Here is a 19708-nt window from a genome sequence, read left to right as displayed (position 1 = left end):
CACAAGTAAATGCAAAAGTCAAAACCAGGAGGCCACAGGCACAGTGAAGATAAAGCCTCTAAAACTATGGCAACTGGAAAACAATAAATATGGCATTGTCACAAAAGACTAAATGTTGAGGATGTATTCCATTAAAATATTCGCATGTAGAGTACTAAATTAGTTTCCTGGGGAGTACTGAGCTTTAGAAGATGGGAGCTATTGCAGCCTTCACTGGCAGAGCCTGATCCCCAGCTTTGCTTTTACGCCAGGAAGGCTTCGGCTTAACCCCTGGTTTGACAAACGCGCTGCCACATCAACACCACTCAAAGTGCAATGCCTAGTGAAAACTGGGGTGTCCTCACTCACATATGTCACCCTAGATCTTTTGAAAGCGATGCAGCATATATACTTCTATTCCACGTTTTCTTCACGCATCCTAATGAACAAGAGATAACTCTCTTCTTTCTTTTCTTTAGGTAACCTACAAGTTTCAGAATATAAATCAATCACTGCTCACAAGTCGAAGAGAGGGAGGAAAAATAAATAAAAGCTTCCTTTCCTCAAAATTTACAATGGACGGTTTCTGCTCCTGCTAACTTGATTACGTGATCAGTCCTTTCTCTTTCCAGAACAACTTGTCCCACTAACCTCAAAGAAAAACAGTCGTTTGAAGCATTCAAAGATATACATCCATATGGGAATGTGACCTCTTGGTTTGGCCAGTTTTTAAGAATTTTGCTTTACTCTTTTTCTCTGTAAGTATTCTTCACATGTGTCCTTCCATCAGCACAGTTCTGAAGCAAGCACTGGCTGTAAAAAAAGCAGAATGAAGTAAGCTAGCCGCTCACAGTACCTTGGGAAAATGGGGTTAAAAATAATTTGCAAAAAAACAGTCATGCTCAGGGGAAAACTTTGGCAAGCAATGAGATACGGAAAGAGGGAATCTGAGATCATCTTCCCAATGGATTCAAACTCTTGAAAGTGTCAAGCAAGTGAACTTATTGAAGTTGACCTCATAAGGCACCTATCAGCTGAAACTGGTGGTGTGAGTGTTCACAATTTCCAACAGCCATGCCCTAAATTATCACTCCATGTGACCGAAACAGAAATTACGAATTAATTTAGCCAAACTATTGTTGTTCTGATTCTGCAACGGGCAACGGGCAACTCCAACACCCTTGCAGCTAGCCACAGCCTGGCCATCCGGCAGCTCAGGGGACACCAGGACTGCTCCTGGCTTCTCCCTCAAAACCTGTTGAGGAACCAGGGCGACCTTCCCTCCCCCACCATGGGAAACCCCTCGACCAGTTGTGTTCGACAGAAGACCTTCCTGGGCAAGCAAGCAGGTCGATGGCAGGCTGTGGCAGGCACAGGAAGGAGTGAGGGAGGGCTGAGCCAACACCCCGCAGCCGCCCGACGATGCTGAGGAGCAAGCTGCAAACCTACGATGGTTCCTCCTCCTTCCCAGCAGTCAAGCACGCGAGTGGGAAGGCTGCAGATGTTATGCTATCATTACTTTAAAAAACAGCTCTCCCCCCAAAAAAAATTATATTAGCTGGAGATGTTAATGCTTAATTAGTCAGTAGCACACAGAGTATGATAGCAAAATAATCAGGCCATGTAAATGTAAGTGTGCAGATTTGGTTTACCATAACAAAGAGATTACTCAGATGCATTCACATGATTTGTCATATTTGTTATACACAGGCTGTGGCTTTCCATTGCCGTCTTTAGGACAGAAAAATAAGCAGAAGACTTAACACAACTTGAAACTTCACATAGATCCATTCATTTTGAACTATCTTGGACTTCTCACCTGGCAAACCTATTCCAGTCAGTCACCATAGAACATCTGCATCCTTAACTTGTACAGGACTGCTCGTATACTTCAGCGTAAACGTATGACAAAATGTTGGCAGAATCAAGGTATTCAAGTATATCTACATATTTTTACCACCTTTCTCCATCTTATTTAGTTTACTTAGAGATTCACTTAACCTTATAAAACACTTAATGAAAGCCTAATAGTCATAAAAGACTTAATTTTGTAAGTGAAAGTTAATTTTCTTTAAGGAAAACTACTTAAAAGGACAGCTGAGATCTGAGGGAAACTGAAGATGAATGCTTTTTTCCTTTGTTAACAATCCCCCTTGGCTTTGCCCTGCCATTCACCAAAACCACTGGAAACGTCACTGACTTCCACAGATCCAGGAACAGTTTTTTTTTTATTTAAGCAGCTTATACATGAGGAGAACATAGAAAGGGGAAAGAATTTTTGTCAGCGAAGTACAGCTCTAGTAAAAATAATCTTTGCATTTGTAAAATATTCTTGTGAACAAAATCACGTCAGAGCCAGATCACCCGGGAGTAGGATGACCCCTCTGTCATGTGATGCTTCACATTCAAAAATCCACGGATCCAAGAACACAGGCTTAACACCTCTCTTTACGTAAAGCCTTTAGGTGTGACCTGCTACTGAAACTGGAAATTCCTCATTCACTCTGACATTCCATTCAAAACTTTATGAACGACAGCGTCAACTGAGCAGCAACCTTTCCATCCCTCGGCCAGCAGACAGGATTGTGCTGTAAGATGCTGAAGTCAAAGAATTCGCACTGCTCACATGCCAGCCCATGCCGCAAACTCCAGCTTCACCGCCTCCCTCTAGACATCACCGCACAGGTCCAGTTTGGGACACATAACAGTCTTGCTCAGAAGTTCTTGCTGGGGGGATTCTGAAGATAAAATCTCCATCCCGTCTTTACTTCTCTTTACTGCTTTAGAGATCAAGGTAGGGGGAAGAAAATAACTCCCACATGTATCTCCTAAAACACCCATTTTAGTGCATAACCCTGTCGCTTGCACAGTGGCTTTAGAGGAGTATTTTCCAAAAAGTGCAGTGATACTGAAAAACCTTCCACACTCATTTTCAGCCTGCAGTCATCTCTTCAGTTGCCTTTTACAGCTGAGTAAAATCATCATTGTGAGACGTATTTCATTTTTAAAGTTGAAACAAACAGAACTGCAGATTTCCTATTGAGAATGTGATAATTTGGATAATGGGACCTTTTAAAGTTACAACTATTACAAATAGTTATTCCCTTTCCACCCAGTAAAATGACTTTTTTTCACCTCCTCAAGCACACTTGCTTTGCCACAGCTAGGGTGAAGCCCCAGAGACACAAAATCCTTCACTTCCTAAAAACTGAACAAGTCCCTTTACAGTAAAAACTAAATAGGAAGAAAGCAACTACATCCTTTACGAACAATGCTATTTTATGGTAAAACCAAACTAAATGAACATTAGGATGCATGCCTGCAATAGGACGGGAAAGACAATCAAAATGATTTACGTGCAGTTTCATTTAAAATATAGATTAAAACCATTTATACATACCATTGCTGACAGTTACAACTAAATCAATATTTGTCTTACACCTTGAAAACAGAAAATTTGAAAGCAGCAAGCATCAGGCTGTGTGTGAACCGACGTACAATGCCACAAGTTCACAGTAACGACGTTGACTCACTGTGGGAGCCTGGCTTCAGGTGCAGCACACCCCGCTCCTCCATCGCAGCCCCACCGCTGTGACTGCTGGGACGATCATGGCAATTATACTTGGGCCCAACTGAGGGCCTGTGGAGAGGGGTGGCCTGGCCACGGACACGGGAACTCGGCACAGAGACACAGGTACTCACTTGTCCTGACAGCACTGGGCTCAGATATTCTCAAATCATATTTTTTTTCCTAAGGTACACATGACTTTTTCTTTTTTTAACTGCACTCACATATATGTCTCAGTTACCCTAAAAATCAAGCCTCACCATTAGGAAAGATGCCTCCAAAATACAAGACTGCACTATGTTAGTGTGAACACCCATTTCTTAAATGTACGAAATATACCTACCCAGGTTCATATGCCAAATAAACAACAATTTGTCAGAGAACAGCACTGTGATATCACATGAAACTGCACTGAATCACATTTAATTATAACTTACATCACTATACTGCAATCATGTTATTAATAATATAATACACACCCCCCCCAAAAAAAAAAAGGTTTGACTATTTAAAAATGCTTAATACACAACAAATTAGGGGAAAAAAAAAAAACTGTAGTTTTGAATTTGCAATCTGAAGATGTGCTGGGCTACACGGTTTGACGACATACAGATCTGAAAAAAAATGCCCCAAGCGTCCGACACCTTCGCACGGATTCGGTGAAAACGGGGAGACCCGCTGACATTCGCAGATCACAGACTGTGCTCAGACTCAGCCAGGAAACTCTGCACAGGGAATCTCACACTTTTTAATGTTCCTTATCAAATGGTAAGTGGATAAGCAACCAACTCACCCTTAATTGGCACAAGCATCTAAAGGTCATCACCCACTGTCTCACTGCAGCCTTTTTGTCACTGACACAGCAACTCCCACGGATTTTCTTTGAAACCATGACTTTTTAACTAACTTAAAGTTCAAGCATCAAAATGAAATACTGCTAAGAGTAACTTCTGGTCACAGGACTTAAGAGTGACCCATTTTTGAAAACTTGCTAAAAATCTCCGCTGCCTCTTTCAACATCAGTCGGCAACACGCCCAAAGTCCCCACCCAGTCACTGATGCTTGATCCCAACTAGCGGCTGGGATGGAGCTTTTACACCCCAAGCTACCAGGAGGATGGGGGGGCTCGTTTGGGGTGAGAGGCAGCCTTTGCTCTTAAAAACTACTTTGGGTAATCGCGTGCTGTGATGGTGCGGAGTCTGGCTTTAGGTCCCATATCACCGGCTAAAGTGACGATTTTTCAAGGACTTCTGCATCCCTCTGAAACAATGGGGCTGTTTCATTGATAGATCTAGTCAGTATTGGCTATTTATCATAAATACATCTCAAACGGAAAGGGAAATAAAAGGAAGAGGCTGCCTTCTGATCCCAACCCAAAACCCCAGCAGCCACTACCGAAGAGTTAAGAGGGAAACCTCATCGCCGCAAACTGGATGGAGAATTTCTTCAAACAAAACAACTCCACCTTCTCCCGCTACAAAGGGCCATGCAGAACCCACTCGTCAAACAGTCGCTACCAAGAAACAACGCCACATTCTCGGCATACATTTGTCCACACGGTACGCTATCGGCAGCCCAACATCCACGGCATCCCAAGCTAAACGCATAAATATTTGCTCTGCGAAGCTGGATTTGTCTTGGAATACGACCACTCCTCATGTGGTTTTGACGCGCACGCATTGCCAAATAAATCACAGCTCTCTGGGTGAGAGATTATTTAAAAATAATTTGTCTATCTTGTTAGACGCCATCGCAGACTTCAGTTTACGAGGTGTGAAAGCGGGAGGGGAAGGTTTTACACACCCGGGACAGCTATACATGGAGCCCGTCGAGGGAACATCAAATCCCGCCGGATTCCGGCGCCCAGCCCCAACACCCGTGCCCGTTTCCCACGGCGGCCTCGACGGGGCGGGGCGCTGCCCGGCCCTCCCGCGGACACGGAGGGGTCGCGCCGCGCATCCACCACCCAGGGTGCGGGGAAGAGGGACTTGGGGGTTGGGCGGAGGCGGTGGGTGCCCCCGTCGGGGCCGCCCCGTCCCGGCCACCGACGGTTGCGGGGGCTCCGAGGGGCCGCCTCGGCGGGGCGGGCGGCGGCGGCGGGTGCCCGTCCCCCCGGGGGAGCGGGCGGGCCTACCTGGGATTTCCACACGACGTAGGCGGCGGGGCGAGGCCCGGGCGACGAGGGCTGCCCCTTCCTCTGCTGCAGCCAGCGCCGGGGCGAGGAGAAGATGCTGTTGGCGGGGCCGGGGGGGCCGCTCAGCGCCGAGGCCGAGGGGGCGCGGGCCAGGAAGGGCAGCTCCCACCCGGGGCTCCGCTTCCCGCGTGGGCTCTCCTCGTCGAAGAGGGCGCTGCCCGGCGGCGACCGCTCCAGCGGGGTGCTGGGGGTGGAGAAGGAGGCTCCGGGGGACGGCGGGGCGACCCGGCGACCCCGGAGCTCCCCCGGGGGGCTGCCGGCGGTTCGCCCCCGGGGCGCCCGACCCGCGCCCTCGCCGCCGTCCTCCTGGCCGCCGCCGATGATGGCGGGGTCGAGGCTGCGCGTCTGGCGGAGCCTCCGCTTGGAGAGGCTCTTGGCGGCGGCGGGGGCGGCGGCGGCCGGGGAGGAGCAGGAGAAGACGCTGCTCAGCAGGCTCTGCGCCGACATCGCGGCGGTCCCGGGGGCGGCCGGGGGCGTCCTGGGCTGCCGCTGCCTGCGGACCCCGTGGCAGGGGGAGAGCGCGGAGCGGAGCGGCTCTCGGGTTGTCCCGTCCCCCCCACTCCGCTCTCTGCGCCCGGGCTCAGCCCCCGGCGGCGCGGCCCGACGGCGGCAGCGGGGGGCTCATGGCGGCGTCCGGCGCTGGGGCTGCTGCTGCTGCGGGGCTGCCGCCGCCGCGGTCACTTTGCTGGGAGGGAAAGCGAAAAAAAAAAAAAAAAAAGTTACGAGAGAAAAGGGGAGGGAAGGAGGCAGCAGCGGAGCTTTTATCTCGGCGCGCCGCAGACTGCCAGAGTCACTCCCCTCTCGGCCGCGATGCGCCCGGCAGCAGCTCGCCGTCCCCCCCACCAACACCCCGTCGGGTCCCCGGCTGGCAGGGCCCGCCCGCCGCCCCCCGAGGAGGGGAGAGCTGGTCCCGCTGTCGTCCACACGCCCACGTCGGGGCTGCGGCGACCGGTTGCCCCGTCGGGCTGCGCGGGCACCGGGGAAAGGGGTGGGGGAGCGGTGTGACGGAGCGCTACGGCCGCGCTCGCACTGTGCGGCTGCGTTTTGGGGAGGGATCGAGCGGCGAAGGACGGTTGCTTGTCGGAGCGGTCGCTCCGGAGGCGCAGTCGGGGAAGGACTCGGGCTGACCCTGCCCGGCCCAGCGTCGCGTCCCTGTCACGCTGGTGACAAAACCGTGAAGAAACGCAGGAAGAGAAGGCGGGCAGAGGAAAAGTACCCCACAAAACCCCCTCGAAACGCTGGCAGGCAGCGAGCTGGCCCCTACCCCACCTGGAGAGGAGGAAACGCCTCCCCGTCCTCGCCGCACGATCCAACTCCTGCCTCGCTCTCCCCGCTGGGAACGTTAGGAGCCCTCCCCTCACTGGAAGCGGGTCCATGGTGACCACTCGCCAGGTTCTTTCTGGAGGCCCCACGCCGTCGTTCAGTCAGCGTCTCCCCTTTATTAAGCTGCAGCAAGCCGCTAGCTTCACGGGTGGGTTCAGACCTGCTGCTCTTTTTGTCCGTGAAGGCTACAGCCGTTACGTTTTTCGAGAGGAAAAGCAAAACACACGAACCCAAATCCAGTTTTGTCTCCAGACCTGTACTTTTATTGATGGAAGGAGTAGAAGACGCCTAGGGACAGGCTGGCTGAGCTCCAATGCAAGCCTTGAATCTCCCCCGCCTCGGACGAAATCACCGTTAGACTATTGACTCTTGGAGGTCTAGGCACCCTTGTTTTGACCTGAGAAACCACCAGCTCCACCGTCTCCCCAAAAGTATTGCAAACAACTCTTAAAATTCCTTAGAAAAAGACCAGCTATTCTGGGGGGGGAGGGGGAAGTGCTCGAGCACAACATGGGGGTTATTTTCCCCTCATGCTGCCTTTTCTCCTCAAACCCTAGCACTGGGCTGTGTTGTCCTCCCAGGCGTCCCAGAGGCTTGTGCAGGTGAAGCGCTCCGCGGGCAGCGTTTTCCAGTTTCATCAACAGAGGGAGTAGACAGTTCTTTCCTTTGTGGCATTATTTAAGGCTCATAAAGAGAAACGGCACACTAGCCCATCCGCTTTCAAAGGGAGGTGTTCTGGTTTTATGTAATGTTTCCAAATGGGATGTGTTTTTTTTTCTCCATATTTTTGTCTGAAAAGGAGCTTCCCCCCCTTATTTTAATGTTATTTAACTGTTCTATTTTCTAATTCCAAAGCCTGCTAGTTCCTCCACAGCTAAGGTTGCAGCTGTTTCTGTTTAAACCTTCATTTTGCCTCTTCATTAATGCCTTCAATGAGGTCTCATTCTTGAGACTAAAAAGAAGGTCTGAATCATTTCATCTGAAATGATCCAAGTTTGTTTTTGGGGTTCTGTGCCCATGCTAGCAATTTGGTTGGGAGACACACGTCTTCAACACAGCTATACAGCCGTGTGGCTCCAAGTATTCACTTTTTTTTTGTCCTCTGCAAATGTACCGTGGGAACGTTAAGGGAAGACATCAGGAAAAATGTGGAGGGGGAAATTCAGAGCTGTGAGGAGCTCATTGCATGAGGAGCAGAGAGGACAATCACGCCTGCCTCCCAAATCCACTGGAAACAGTTCCTGCCATTCTCAGTATGGTGCGTTGCCCACTTTGAGGAACCGATGCTCTTGGGGACAGCCCGCTGCCAGCGGGCAAACCTCACAGTGCAGACGCGTATCCTTCCATGCCGCACACACAACCTGTGAAAGGAGACGGAAATGATGGGTAAGTGTGCTGCTAGGAGAATACATCAGCTAACGAGTAGCAACCCTAAATGAAGTGGGAGCAAAGCGTTCTTATTTCCACCTGCTCCAGCTCAGGTATTACTATTACCAAGCTGTTTTCTCCATGAGAGCCCTCACGAAAAATTGGAGGATAGGTTTCGTCAGACAGAGACGTGGAGAATCGTCACAGCTGCGATTCAGTGAGCAAAGCCAGCATATGCACAGAGATGCTTTGTGTAGGCAACTTCACCACCTGTCTTTGCTGCTGTCTGTATCTTTTGGGGGCAAGAGCAATAGAATTTTTTTTTAAGTTGCTGTTTATTATCACCATTAACCACATTGTTGTGAGACCTGGCAGCACCACCCATGCAGCTGGGCTGCAGGACTCTGGTGAGCTCTGTACAAGCACAGGAGAAAAAGACAGTTGTAGTCTCCAAGCCTTAGCACTAATCTCCAGCCAAAAGACACCAGCGGTATAGCCACATCAGGAGAGGAATGGTGAAACAATACTGGTTGAACCAATATTGGGTGTCGTAGTTCAGCCCCAATCAGGACGAGACTACACAGTCTCTCTCTCACTCCCCCCACCCTCCAAGAGAATAGGGAGAGATAATATAAGGAAAAACGGCTTAAGGTTTGAGATAAGGACAGGGAGAAAATCCTTAAAGTTACCATTACGGGCAAAACAGACTCGACTTGGGGAAAACTATTCATTTATTACTACAAACAGCAGGATAATGAGACAGAGAACAAGATAACCTCCATCCACCCCTCCCTCTTCCCAAGCTTAGCATTATCTCTACTACCTTCACCCCCCGAGCAATACGGGGGAAGAGGGAATGGGGGTTGCAGTCGGTTCATCACATGTTGTTTCACGCCGCTGCTTCATGGTTGGGGGAAGAACTCCTCACACTCCTCCCCTGCTCCATTGTGGGGTCCCACCCATATGCCACAGTCCTTCCTGAAACTGCTCCGGCGTGGGTCATCTCTTCCACGGGGTGCAGTCCCTCCAGAACGGCTGTCCCAGCCGGCCCTCCATGGGCCACAGCTGCCTTCAGGCATCCACCTCCCCCAGTGTGGGGTCTTTCATGGGCTCCAGGTGGATCTCTGCTCCTCCATGGACCTCCATGGGCTGCAGGGGGACAACCTGCTCCACCATGGTCATCACCACCGGCTGCAGGGGAATCTTGGCCAGGAGCCGCATTACTCCTCCCCCCGCCTTCTGAACTGACCTTGGCATCTGCAGCCGTTCCTCTCACAAGAAAAGTTCTTCACAACAGGCTGGCAGACGCCTCTCAGAATCTCTTCACATCATCCAGCTCATCTCCTTTCCACTTCTTGCAGCCGGGCCGGGCCGAGTTGGGCCCAGTCAGCTGCCTGGCGAGAGGCCAGAGGGTGAGGCCTGCAAGGCCCATGAGGCCTGCGCCTCCCCCTCTGTGCCTCTGCCCCCGCTCAGCTTCTTCACATCTTCTCTTCTCTCTTTTTTTTCTGTTTTCCCCCTCTTAAATATGTTATCGCAGAGGCGTTATCACGGAACATTCTGCTACCAATCGGCTCGGCCTTGGCCAGCAGCGGGTCCGCCCTAGGCCCAGTCGAGTCCACTGAACAAAGGGGAGCGACTTCTAGCAGTTTCCTACAGAAGCTGCCACCTTAGGCCCCCCCTCACTAAACAAAACCACAACATTGGGCATCAGCCCTTCTCTTCTGAAGCCAAGTTGTCTGTGTAACTGCTGCCTGTAAGGTCGCAACAGCAGTCAAGGAACTGAGCAGTCCTTCCCAGAGCTGGGAGTGCTTGGATGTGGATGTGCTGGCTGCTAGAGCTGGAAAGGCTTTCCTAACAGTGTGCACTGTCATATTTTTTTATGGTGAAAGCTTAAATCCAGTGAGGATGTTTATTCTTTGTTCTGTCTCACTGCCCATCGCTTGCCGCGTGCAGTAGTCGGCTGATTTACTGCAACGCGAAAGATCCCTCCGCAACTTTTCGAGTCTGTATTTCTGAAAGTGAGCAGTAGTAATACAGATCGATAATGCCATAAAAATTCAGAAATATTGTGAGGGATGAATGCATTCAACAATTATGACTTTCCAGTCATCAGTTTTATTCTGAAATATCTTCAGTCTTAGCACACCGACAGTAAAAGCATTTCCTGGGCATACAGGCATGGTGCTTGGGAAGCCAAAAGCTCTGCTCTTGGTGTAACCAGCAAAGGATATCAAGGGCAGCAAGAGCAGCTTCCACCACCACAGTAGTGGTGAAAGAATATAAAAGGAAAGTGCAGGACCCCTGCAGAGAGGTACTCAATGCTGCTATTGCCTTGATCTTCACCAACAGAGTCTGCCAGCCCTTTGTGCCTCGAGGAGAAGAGAACCCCTTGGTAGTGGAAAAGGACAGGGTCAGGGATCTTCTCTTGATGAATCCCAACCCATGCAAGTCTGGGGAGCCAGGCAGGTGCTCAGAAGGCTGACTGATGTCACTGCAATGCCACTTTTTATCTTTGAAAGGTCATAGAGATTTGGAGAGGTACCTAATGGCTGGAAAAGGTTAAGTGTTGCGCCTAATCTTCCAGAAGAGGAAGGACAATCCAAGGAGCTGTAGGCTGGTGAGCTTCACTTTGGGAAAATCACAAAAGCAAGTTCTCTTGGAAAGCCATTTCTGGGCATGTAGAGGAGAAAAGGGGACTTGAAAGTTTATCAAGGGTGAACCATGCCTGACCATCCTGATCACCTGCCTTGACCCATGGATGATGAGAGAGCAGCGGATAGGAGGCTTTTGGCATAGTCTCCCACAGCTTCCTTGTTGGGACAATTAGAATCATAGAATCATAGAATGGTTAGGGTTGGAAGGGACCTTCAAAGGTCATCTAGTCCAACCCCCCTGCAAGGAGCAGGGACATCCCCAACTAGATCAGGTTGCTCAGAGCCTCATCCAGCCTAGCCTTGAACGTTTCCAGGGATGGGGCATCCACCACCTCTCTGGGCAACCTGTTCCAGTGTTCTATAAATCGCATTGTAAAAAATTTTTTCCTAATATCCAATCTAAATCTACCCCCCTCTATTTTAAAACCATTACTCCTTGTCCTATCACAACAGGCCCTACTAAACAGCCTCTCCCCATCTTTCCTGTAGGCCCCCTTGAGGTACTGGAAGACCGCGATCAGGTCTCCCCGGAGCCTCCTCTTCTCCAGGCTGAACAGCCCCAACTCTCTCAGCCTGTCCTCATAAGAGAGGTGCTCCAGCCCTTTTATCATCTTCGTGGCCCTCCTCTGGACCTTCTCCAACTGGTCCATGTCCTTCTTGTGTTGGGGGCTCCAGAGCTGGACACAGTACTCCAGGTGGGGTCTCACCAGGGCAGAGTAGAGGGGGAGAATCACCTCCCTCGACCTGCTGGCCACGCTTCTCTTGATGCAGCCCAGATAAGAGATAAGAGAAAATATAAGAGATAATTAGATAAGAGAAAAACTGATTGAATCATAGTGACTACTGGTCCATACTCTACCTGGAAGCTGGTTACAAGTGAAGTTCTCCAGAAGTCTATCTTGAGACCTGTCCTGTTTAATATCCCTATCAATAGCCTGGAGGAGGAGGAGACAGAGTGCACTCTCATCCAGTTTGTGGGCAACATCATTTCATGGCGCAGTCAACACACTCCAGGAAGGAGCTGCCATTCAGAGGGGCCTAGATGGACCAGGTGAATGGGGAAACAGAGACCTTATGGAAGTCAGTGAGGACAAATACACTTGGTGTGGACTAACCCTCTGCATTTCTGGGGGTTAGGCACTGACAGGCTGGGGAGCAGCTTGGATGGAAAGGCCTGCGGGTGGCCAGCAGGCCAAACATGAGCCAGCAGGGAGCCCTGGCAGGGATGAAGGTTGCCGGCATCCTGGGCTGCATCAACAGAAGAGTAGTCACTAGGCCAAGGGAACTGGTCATTGTAGACCTCATCAGGAACACTGTGTCTAGGTCGGGTGCCCCCAGTTAATCGTAGAATCATGGAATAGTTTGGGTTGGAAGGGACCTTTAAAGGTCATCTAGTCCAATCCCCCCTGCAAGGAGCAGGAACATCTCTAACTGGATTAGGTTGCTCAGAGCCTCGTCCAACCTGGCTTTGAATGGGGATGGGGCATCCACCACCTCTCTGGGCAACCTGTTCCAGAGTTCCACCACCCTCAGTGTAAAAAATTTATGCTTTATGTCAAGTCTGAATCTACCTCCGTCTATTTTAAAACCGTTACCCCTTGTAATTAAGGAGGACCTTGATCAACTTCAGCAAGTCCCTTGGAGGGTCACCAAGAGAGTTGGGAGCTGGAACATTTGCCAGGGGAAGGGGAACATAATAGCAGCCTTCCAGTACCTGCAAGGGGGTTGTCAAGAAAGTGGAGCCAGGCTCTGTCCTGAAGTGCAGAGTGAGCAGGTGACAGCGGTCATAAACTGAAACAGAATTGCATCTAAGGGAAAAAAAAACAAACAAACAAACCACTGAGGATTATTAAGCACTGGAACAGGTTGTAGAACTCCTATGGTTGGTGGTTTTCAAGACCTGCCTGGACAAGGCACTGAGCAACCTTGTCTTGGTTTAGTTTTCACCCTGCTTTGAGCAGGTCAGACTACAGACCTCTCAAGGTTCCCTCCAACTTTAATGACTTTGTGGTTCTAACTAAATGAATTTTGGATTAAAGTCAAGAAAGCCTTAACCTTCATAAATTTTTCACAGATTTTATATAAACACATATCACCTGACTTACTAGCAGGCCTGCTGCATGGGCAGGTTTTAGAGAAATCATGTTATTGTTATTTTAACAACCTCTGGTGTTATTAATGCCCCATTAACCTGGAATTAGAAGGAGATACACAACAGAATTTAAAATACAAGCATTTAAAAGCTTATCACAGTTGTATCTAGTTCAGTCGTATTAAAAATTTTTTTTTATCAAAATATGAGTGTATTCATCTTAAGAATTAAGCAAAGTCTATTTTGTTCAGACTTCTGAACAAATCTCTGAAAATAAGAGTGAATTAGAAAATAGGAGAATTTTGCTACTCTTTCTATTTCTTTAGAATTTATTAAGCATTGAAAAAAGCGCAGCCACTCTTTTACCTTACCTTTTTATTTACAGAAGAATTCTTAACTTTGTAATTCCTGGGATTTGATTTTTTATCTAAAATTTAGGTCTTGCAGGTTTTTTTTTCTGTGAAGACGGAAGAGCTGTTGTGGTTTTTTTACAGAATTTTTGTCTGTATTGCAGTGGAAGTGATCTATAGGCATTCCAGTGTAGCATTCACAGCTGCTCCTCCAGAGGAGAAGGTGCTGCAGAAGCGTTTGTGGAGGCAGCGGAGGAGTGGGCACGTGACCTAAGTCCATACGAGGAGCCAGCACCCAGCTCTGGCACCCATGGTCTTTGGCCTTCACTGAGGTGGTGGCCAAGAACAGAGATGGATGGGTCCTCCTTCTCCAGAGGCCAGCATGTTCTTTGGCAGTGATTCCGGTAAAATGTGTGCGGCTGTGCCATGGGAAGTGGCTGGAAGGGAAATTGCCTGCGGGGCTATGTCTCCCATCTCAAGTAAAGTCACATATTTTCCTGTTTCTTATCTGTCCCGGGGCTCCACAGGTCAGTCGCCAAGACACCCTGAGGAGTCTTGGAAGCGTTTGCCCAGACCAGCTGCTCAGGGCTTAGCGAGGAGAGCTGTACCTGTGTGATTGCACCCTTAAAGGGAAAAAAAACAAAAAGGCATTTTCTAGAAAGAGAAAAAGATGCTCGTTTATACTGAAAGGGAAAAGTGATGGAATGTCATTACTCCTCCAAACGTTGCTGTACTGAAGCAATAATGTCACGGGTGATTGCTACTGTATGCTGTATACATAGAGTGGTGTATAGAGAGTCATATGTATAGTGTGTGTACATATATACTACATAGTGCATATGGAACTATATATAGTGCATATGTATAGTGCATCCGTACAGTGTGTATATATACGCTGCTTAGCTGTATCTGCATTTTTTTTACATATATACACGTGTGTACGTATGGAGAGAGCAAGGGCACGGATGTTGCAGGCTCCCAGCCCAGCACGCCAGCGCAGGCCCGTGCGGCGTCCCGGGGACCGCTCAGCCCCTCGCTCCCCGCGGGCCTCCCGCCGAGACGCGCACGCAAGACACGCGTGGGCACCGCCCGGGCAATCCCTACTCTCCCGGGTGCCGTGCGGGCCCGGGCCCGGGGCGTGGAGGCGGTGCTTCAGGCCCCGCCCCCGCCCCGCCCACGCCCCGCCCCGCCGGGCTGGAGCCCCCGCCCCCCGTCGCGCGCCCTGCCCGCAGCCGCCGCGCCGATGCCACGTGGGAGGCGGCGGAGCCGCCGTCGGCGCCGGGCCGGAACCGCAGCCCCCCTGACGCTGGGGACGGCCCTCGCCGGGCACCGGGAGGAGGGGAGGTCCCGGAGCCCCCGGGACCGCGGCGCGATCGCCGAGACCCGATGGGTGCTCGGCGCGGTGGCGCCCGGCTCGCGGCTCGGCCTCCCGGGCCTAGAGGCGCTGGCGGCGGCCGCCGGGCCTAGGGGCGGCTCCCCGCCCTGGGCGGCCCCCTCGCTGCTCCAGGTGCCGGCGGCGGCCCAGCCGGCCCCGCGGCGGGAGGGCAGCGACCTGCCCGCCGGCGCGCCGGCCACCCTGGCCGTGCTGCGCCTCCAGCCTGGCGCCGAGGGCTCGGCGCGGGCGGCGGCGGCGGCGGGGGCCGCGCCGCGCCTGCGGACCGTCTACGTGAACCCGCGCTGGCTGGAGCGGCAGGCCGCGCTGGGGGCCGCGGCAGCGGCGGCCAGCCCGTGCGCCGAGGCGACGGCGGCGGCGGCCGCGGCGGCGAGCGGCGCGGCCGGAGGCCCGGCGGCGACGGCGGCCGCAGCGGCGGGGCAGGGCGAGGCGGCGGCGGCGGCGGCGGCGGCGGACGCGTCGGCGGCCACCACCCCCTACGTGGGGCTGCGGCGGCCGCTGGGCTACCAGCTGGCCAAGGCCACCAAGGAGCGGATCTGGCGGGGGGAGTTCATTGACCTCTTTTCCTTGCTCCACACAGAGCTGGCCCCCCGGCGCGGCCCGCTCCCGGTGGACACGCTGGACCAGTGGGTCTCGGCCTTCCTGGTGTACGCCAGCGTGCTGTGCGAGAAGCACCCGGCGCGCTGCGGAGCCATGTTCAAGTACCTGGACACCATCCGCAAGCTGCATGCCACCTACGGGGGCACCTCGTGGATGAGCTACGATGAGGACTTTCGGCGGCGGGCAGCCAAGGACCCCAACCTGCCCTGGGGCGACGTCGACCTCGACCTCTGGATGAAGTGGATGGCACCCCTCAAGTCACTCATCAGCAGGCAGCCCCATGATGAGGGCGAGACGCAGGCAGCGCCGGCCTCGCCGGCCCCACCACCGTCCGAGAGCCCCAAGCAGGAGGAGAAAAGCCAGGTGTGATGGGCTGGCAGCCGCGGTGGCATGTTTCCCTGCTGCTCTGGCTGGGCATAGTGCCCCCTCAGAGGGGAAGAGGAGAAGGAGGGCAATTGGGGTGCCCTTGCGTTGGTTGGCAGCTCGCGTGTCAGGGCGCTGACCCTTCAGTTGTGCTAACCATAGGGCCGCGGCATCAGCTGGCGACGCACGGGGCTGCAGGGTGTCCAGCTGGCCACCGTGGGAGGTGTGGGCATTGCTGGAGAAAAAAGCACGCTCTCAGCAAATAATTGTTTGTAGCATTTATTGCTCTGGCCACCGGAAATTAGGAACCCCACTAGTTCTCTCCCCTGGTATATAATTGCATTTTCCTTAAGACTTAAGAAGAAAGATGTTTTGTTTTTTTTCTCTTGAGTTGTCTTTATAAAATTAACTTTCTCAGCAATACAGTTATCTATATGTAAGACAAAGACTACAGACTCTCCTGTTATTACTGTGGGTAGTTGCAGGCTTTGTGAGACGCCAGAAAAATTGATGTGAATAAAGGTAAACTTCAATGTGAATGGCCACAGCTTGCAAATTCACTGTGATTTGGAGATTTAACCTGGTTTAGGACTCAGTAGATTAAATCTGCAAGTTGTGCCCTGTCTTGTGGGAAAAGATGGTGGGTGTGATTAGGGGAAGTAGGGAAGATTTTGTCTAAGTTAAGCTTTTGCTTTCCGTGTAGGCATCAAGTGTCACTGCACTGGTATTACCCCTGTATGTGAGCAGATCTGCCCTTTCCACTCCCTGAGCTGTGACAGCAAGCTCTACGGTTACAAAGGGCTGCCTGCCTCTGTTAGGGGTTGTGCTGCTTCTCTTGCAGTGGTGGCTGTAGTCTGTCAAATCCCCAGCACAGAAAATGCTGAATGCTGAATCTTGAGTTTCACGGCAGCTGAATGATGGTATATTGGCTATATTTCTTTCTAAACTTTTTTTAGGACTGTAGGAAGAACCTTTGTGTTCCTGAAGGGTTTTTGCTAGCTCATCAGATGCTGTGCTTCCCGGGGGTTGCCAGCACAGAGGAGTGGCTAAATTGTTCCACTAGGTTAGCCTGATCTAGAAAGGGGGACCCTTTTTCAGGGCATGTGGAAGTGTTTGGTGTGTCACGCAAAATCCTGACTTTGGTACCTATCAAAAGTGACTTCTTTGAGCCAACCTGCAACAAAGAAAGGGAAGCAAACACCATGCAGTAAGATAGATGAACAGGCCCTGGGGCAAGCCTTGTGGCCTTGGTGCCTTCTCTGTTTGTTCTGGATTTATGCAACTTTTTCTGATATCTCTGTTTAGATTTCTCCGTTCTCAAGAACAATGGCTCAGTTCTTGTTTTGCTACGGATCCTGTGTGAGCACCGGATGGGCAATGGCTTATAGCTTTCATCTCATCCGAGACTGGATCTTCAGCTTGTCACGTTAACCAGACTTGTAACTTCCTCCACAGCAGCTGATCTGTCAGTGCAGAGCTTTGCCCTGTTGTCGGCTGAGGCGTCAGAGGTCTCGGTAGCCTTTGGCTTCATGGAAATTTCCCCATTGATTTTTAGCAGTGGCATTGATAGCTTTTTCTTTCCCCCTAGAAATGGTGTAATGAAAAATTAAACATGTTTATTTTAACTAAGTAACTTAGACCGTACCAAAAGTTTCATGTTTGTAAAAACAGTGGTACTTTAGCAGCACAATGGAAAGCAAAAGTAAAAGTTGTGCAATTGTTCGGTGTGGGCTCAACCGCCTTTCTATTATTAGAGCAGTTTTTAATTGGTAGCACATAGTCTCTTACAACTGTTTAAAAGAGAAAAATGTCCTTAACTGAAATAATGGCTTGAGCAGCTGCTAAATGTAGATGAGGCCTGGGATAAAGTGTGAGTTTATCAGTGGCAAGGCAGCAGCAAGGAAATGTTGCTCACTTGGAGATGGCCTGTGGGTTTCCCCTGCACCTCCCCAGCTCCTTGCAAGCCCTAATTATGTTGTGTAAAGCTACTTCAGAGAAATAAAACATGACTTAACATTTGGGCAAGAGTCAGAGAATTAAAATGGGAGAGAGAAGCCTCTTATGGCCTTACGGTTCCGGCCAGAACCTAAGCTTTTCCACATTCATGCTGTCAAGAGGAAGAGGAGGTGTTTTACTAAGACCTTTTATTCCAGATTGTTTGTTTGAACTGATTTTGTTGTCATAATTTCAAGGGATAGCATTAGGCAGCCTGACTGGATTTCGTTTCCCCTTTCGGGCGAAGACTCCTTAAATTTCAGCTTGATGTAGTGCCCATATCTCTAGTTCTGCAGGTCCACAGAAGGTAAACCAGTAAAAACAAAGTCAAAGAAAACACAGTGTCATGTTTGAGGCTAGCTGTCCTTTCTAAGGCGCCCGTGGAGAGCTGTAACTTTGCTTTGTACAGGAAGAACAAAGTGAGAAACCCTCGTTTTAGTTTGAGTGCGATAATTGACACATATGTAGGATAGCTGAGATTCATTCCTGCAAATTTATGTCAGTGTGTAAAACTTCAGACAATTCTTTTTTTTTTATTTTATTTTTTTTCCCCCAGACTCCATGAAAACAGAAGGCCAGCTGGGATGGCAGTCAGACTAAGTGGGTGAGTTTATTTATAAAACTGACTAACTTTGGATCTTAAATATTTGCAGATTTGTTAAATACAGAATTTCTTATTGGTGCCAACAGCCTGACTCCGTTGGTGTTTAAGTGGAGCTCTGGTATTCTAGTGCATTCTTTTACCTCTGCTTCTGTTGCGTTGCAAGCTGTGCTAGAGAAGACGTAGGAAATTCATTTTACCCAATCAGCAATTGTAACAATGGACTACAAACCTGCAGAGCAAGCCAGTTTGCTGGAAAACAGGAATTCCTGCAGCGCAGCACTTGTCACAGACTACCCAAAGAGGGCAAAGATTCAGGAAGGTGAATAAATTGAACATTGGTTGAATGAGGTCAGGAACAGTCTCCTGGAGGAGAGCCCTGCCCTAAAATACTACTTTGAAAGTATAAGCCAATTTAATGTGCAGATTAACCCTTCTCATTTGAGCAAACTTGTGTGCAATCCTGGATCTTTGCAGATCACAACCGGACACTTCAAAAACCTATGTACTTTATTTGTTTTTTTTTTTTTAAATAAATCATAACTTGTCTTGTTACAGCTGTTACTTTTACCATTTCATTGAAAATAATCTGCAACATAAATGTATGTTTGACTTGAAACAGTATCATACACTTGCTATAATAACTCAGGTTGTCAACAGAATTATTCTGTGAGGCTCAGTATCGCCTCTCCATTCTTCTCTGAAAAATGCATTAACTATTGCTGTCATTGCCAGAAATCAGTTATAGCCCAATTGTGCATTACAAAATTCTTGATCAAATATAATAATTGACCTAAATTATTATTCTGTGTTTATCCTCGTAGAATACTTAAGATCCTGAGCATCAGACTAGACCTTTGTAGTCTGGTGTTCATGAAAATCATATTCACTGGTTCACGGTTTAATCATTCTACATCTCAGTGTTTTGTTTTCTTTTCCTTTTCCCTTGCATACTAGGGAGTATGATCAAGGTAATACTATGATCCGGTAACGCGCATGATGGTAAGGGTATGCCTTTAGTTGTTTCAGGAAAAAGCTGCCATTATCTGCTCTCCTTTACCTTTCTTGATAGTTTCAATAATATGCATAACATGAAGTGTTTGTAAATTGATCTGAAACTGTTTGTGACTTCACCTAAATAAATTTTTATATATAAATGTTGTCCTTAAGCTTAGTCTTTTTTTTCTCCCTTGTTCTTGTATTGCCACTTCCCCTTCTGTAATCACTT

At 49.9% G+C, this 19708-nt stretch overlaps 2 protein-coding genes across 2 annotated transcripts in view; one reads left to right on the top strand and one right to left on the bottom strand.

The window, feature by feature from the left end:
- Positions 1-6343, bottom strand: part of ARHGAP6 (Rho GTPase activating protein 6) — a 331853-nt gene extending 325510 nt beyond the window's left edge. The window contains exon 1 of the mRNA XM_086768124.1: positions 5682-6343. Within this exon, the coding sequence (XP_086624250.1) occupies positions 5682-6188 (507 nt within the window). The 5' untranslated portion in view covers positions 6189-6343. The remainder of the gene's footprint in view (positions 1-5681) is intronic.
- An 8428-nt stretch (positions 6344-14771) lies between these two features.
- On the top strand, positions 14772-19649 carry LOC104485917 (uncharacterized). Its single transcript, XM_086768080.1, has 3 exons — positions 14772-15884; positions 18436-18483; positions 18570-19649. The coding sequence occupies exons 1-2, from the start codon at positions 14772-14774 to the stop codon at positions 18442-18444; spliced, it is 1122 nt and encodes a 373-aa protein (XP_086624206.1). The 3' UTR covers positions 18445-18483; positions 18570-19649.
- Positions 19650-19708: the final 59 nt, after the last annotated feature.

This window comes from Chlamydotis macqueenii, chromosome 1 (genome assembly GCF_036417535.1).
Source record: "Chlamydotis macqueenii isolate bChlMac1 chromosome 1, bChlMac1.mat, whole genome shotgun sequence".
Lineage (NCBI taxonomy): Eukaryota > Metazoa > Chordata > Aves > Otidiformes > Otididae > Chlamydotis > Chlamydotis macqueenii.
Note: the sequence above shows the minus strand (reverse complement) of the source record. Positions and strands in the feature narration are given on the sequence as shown.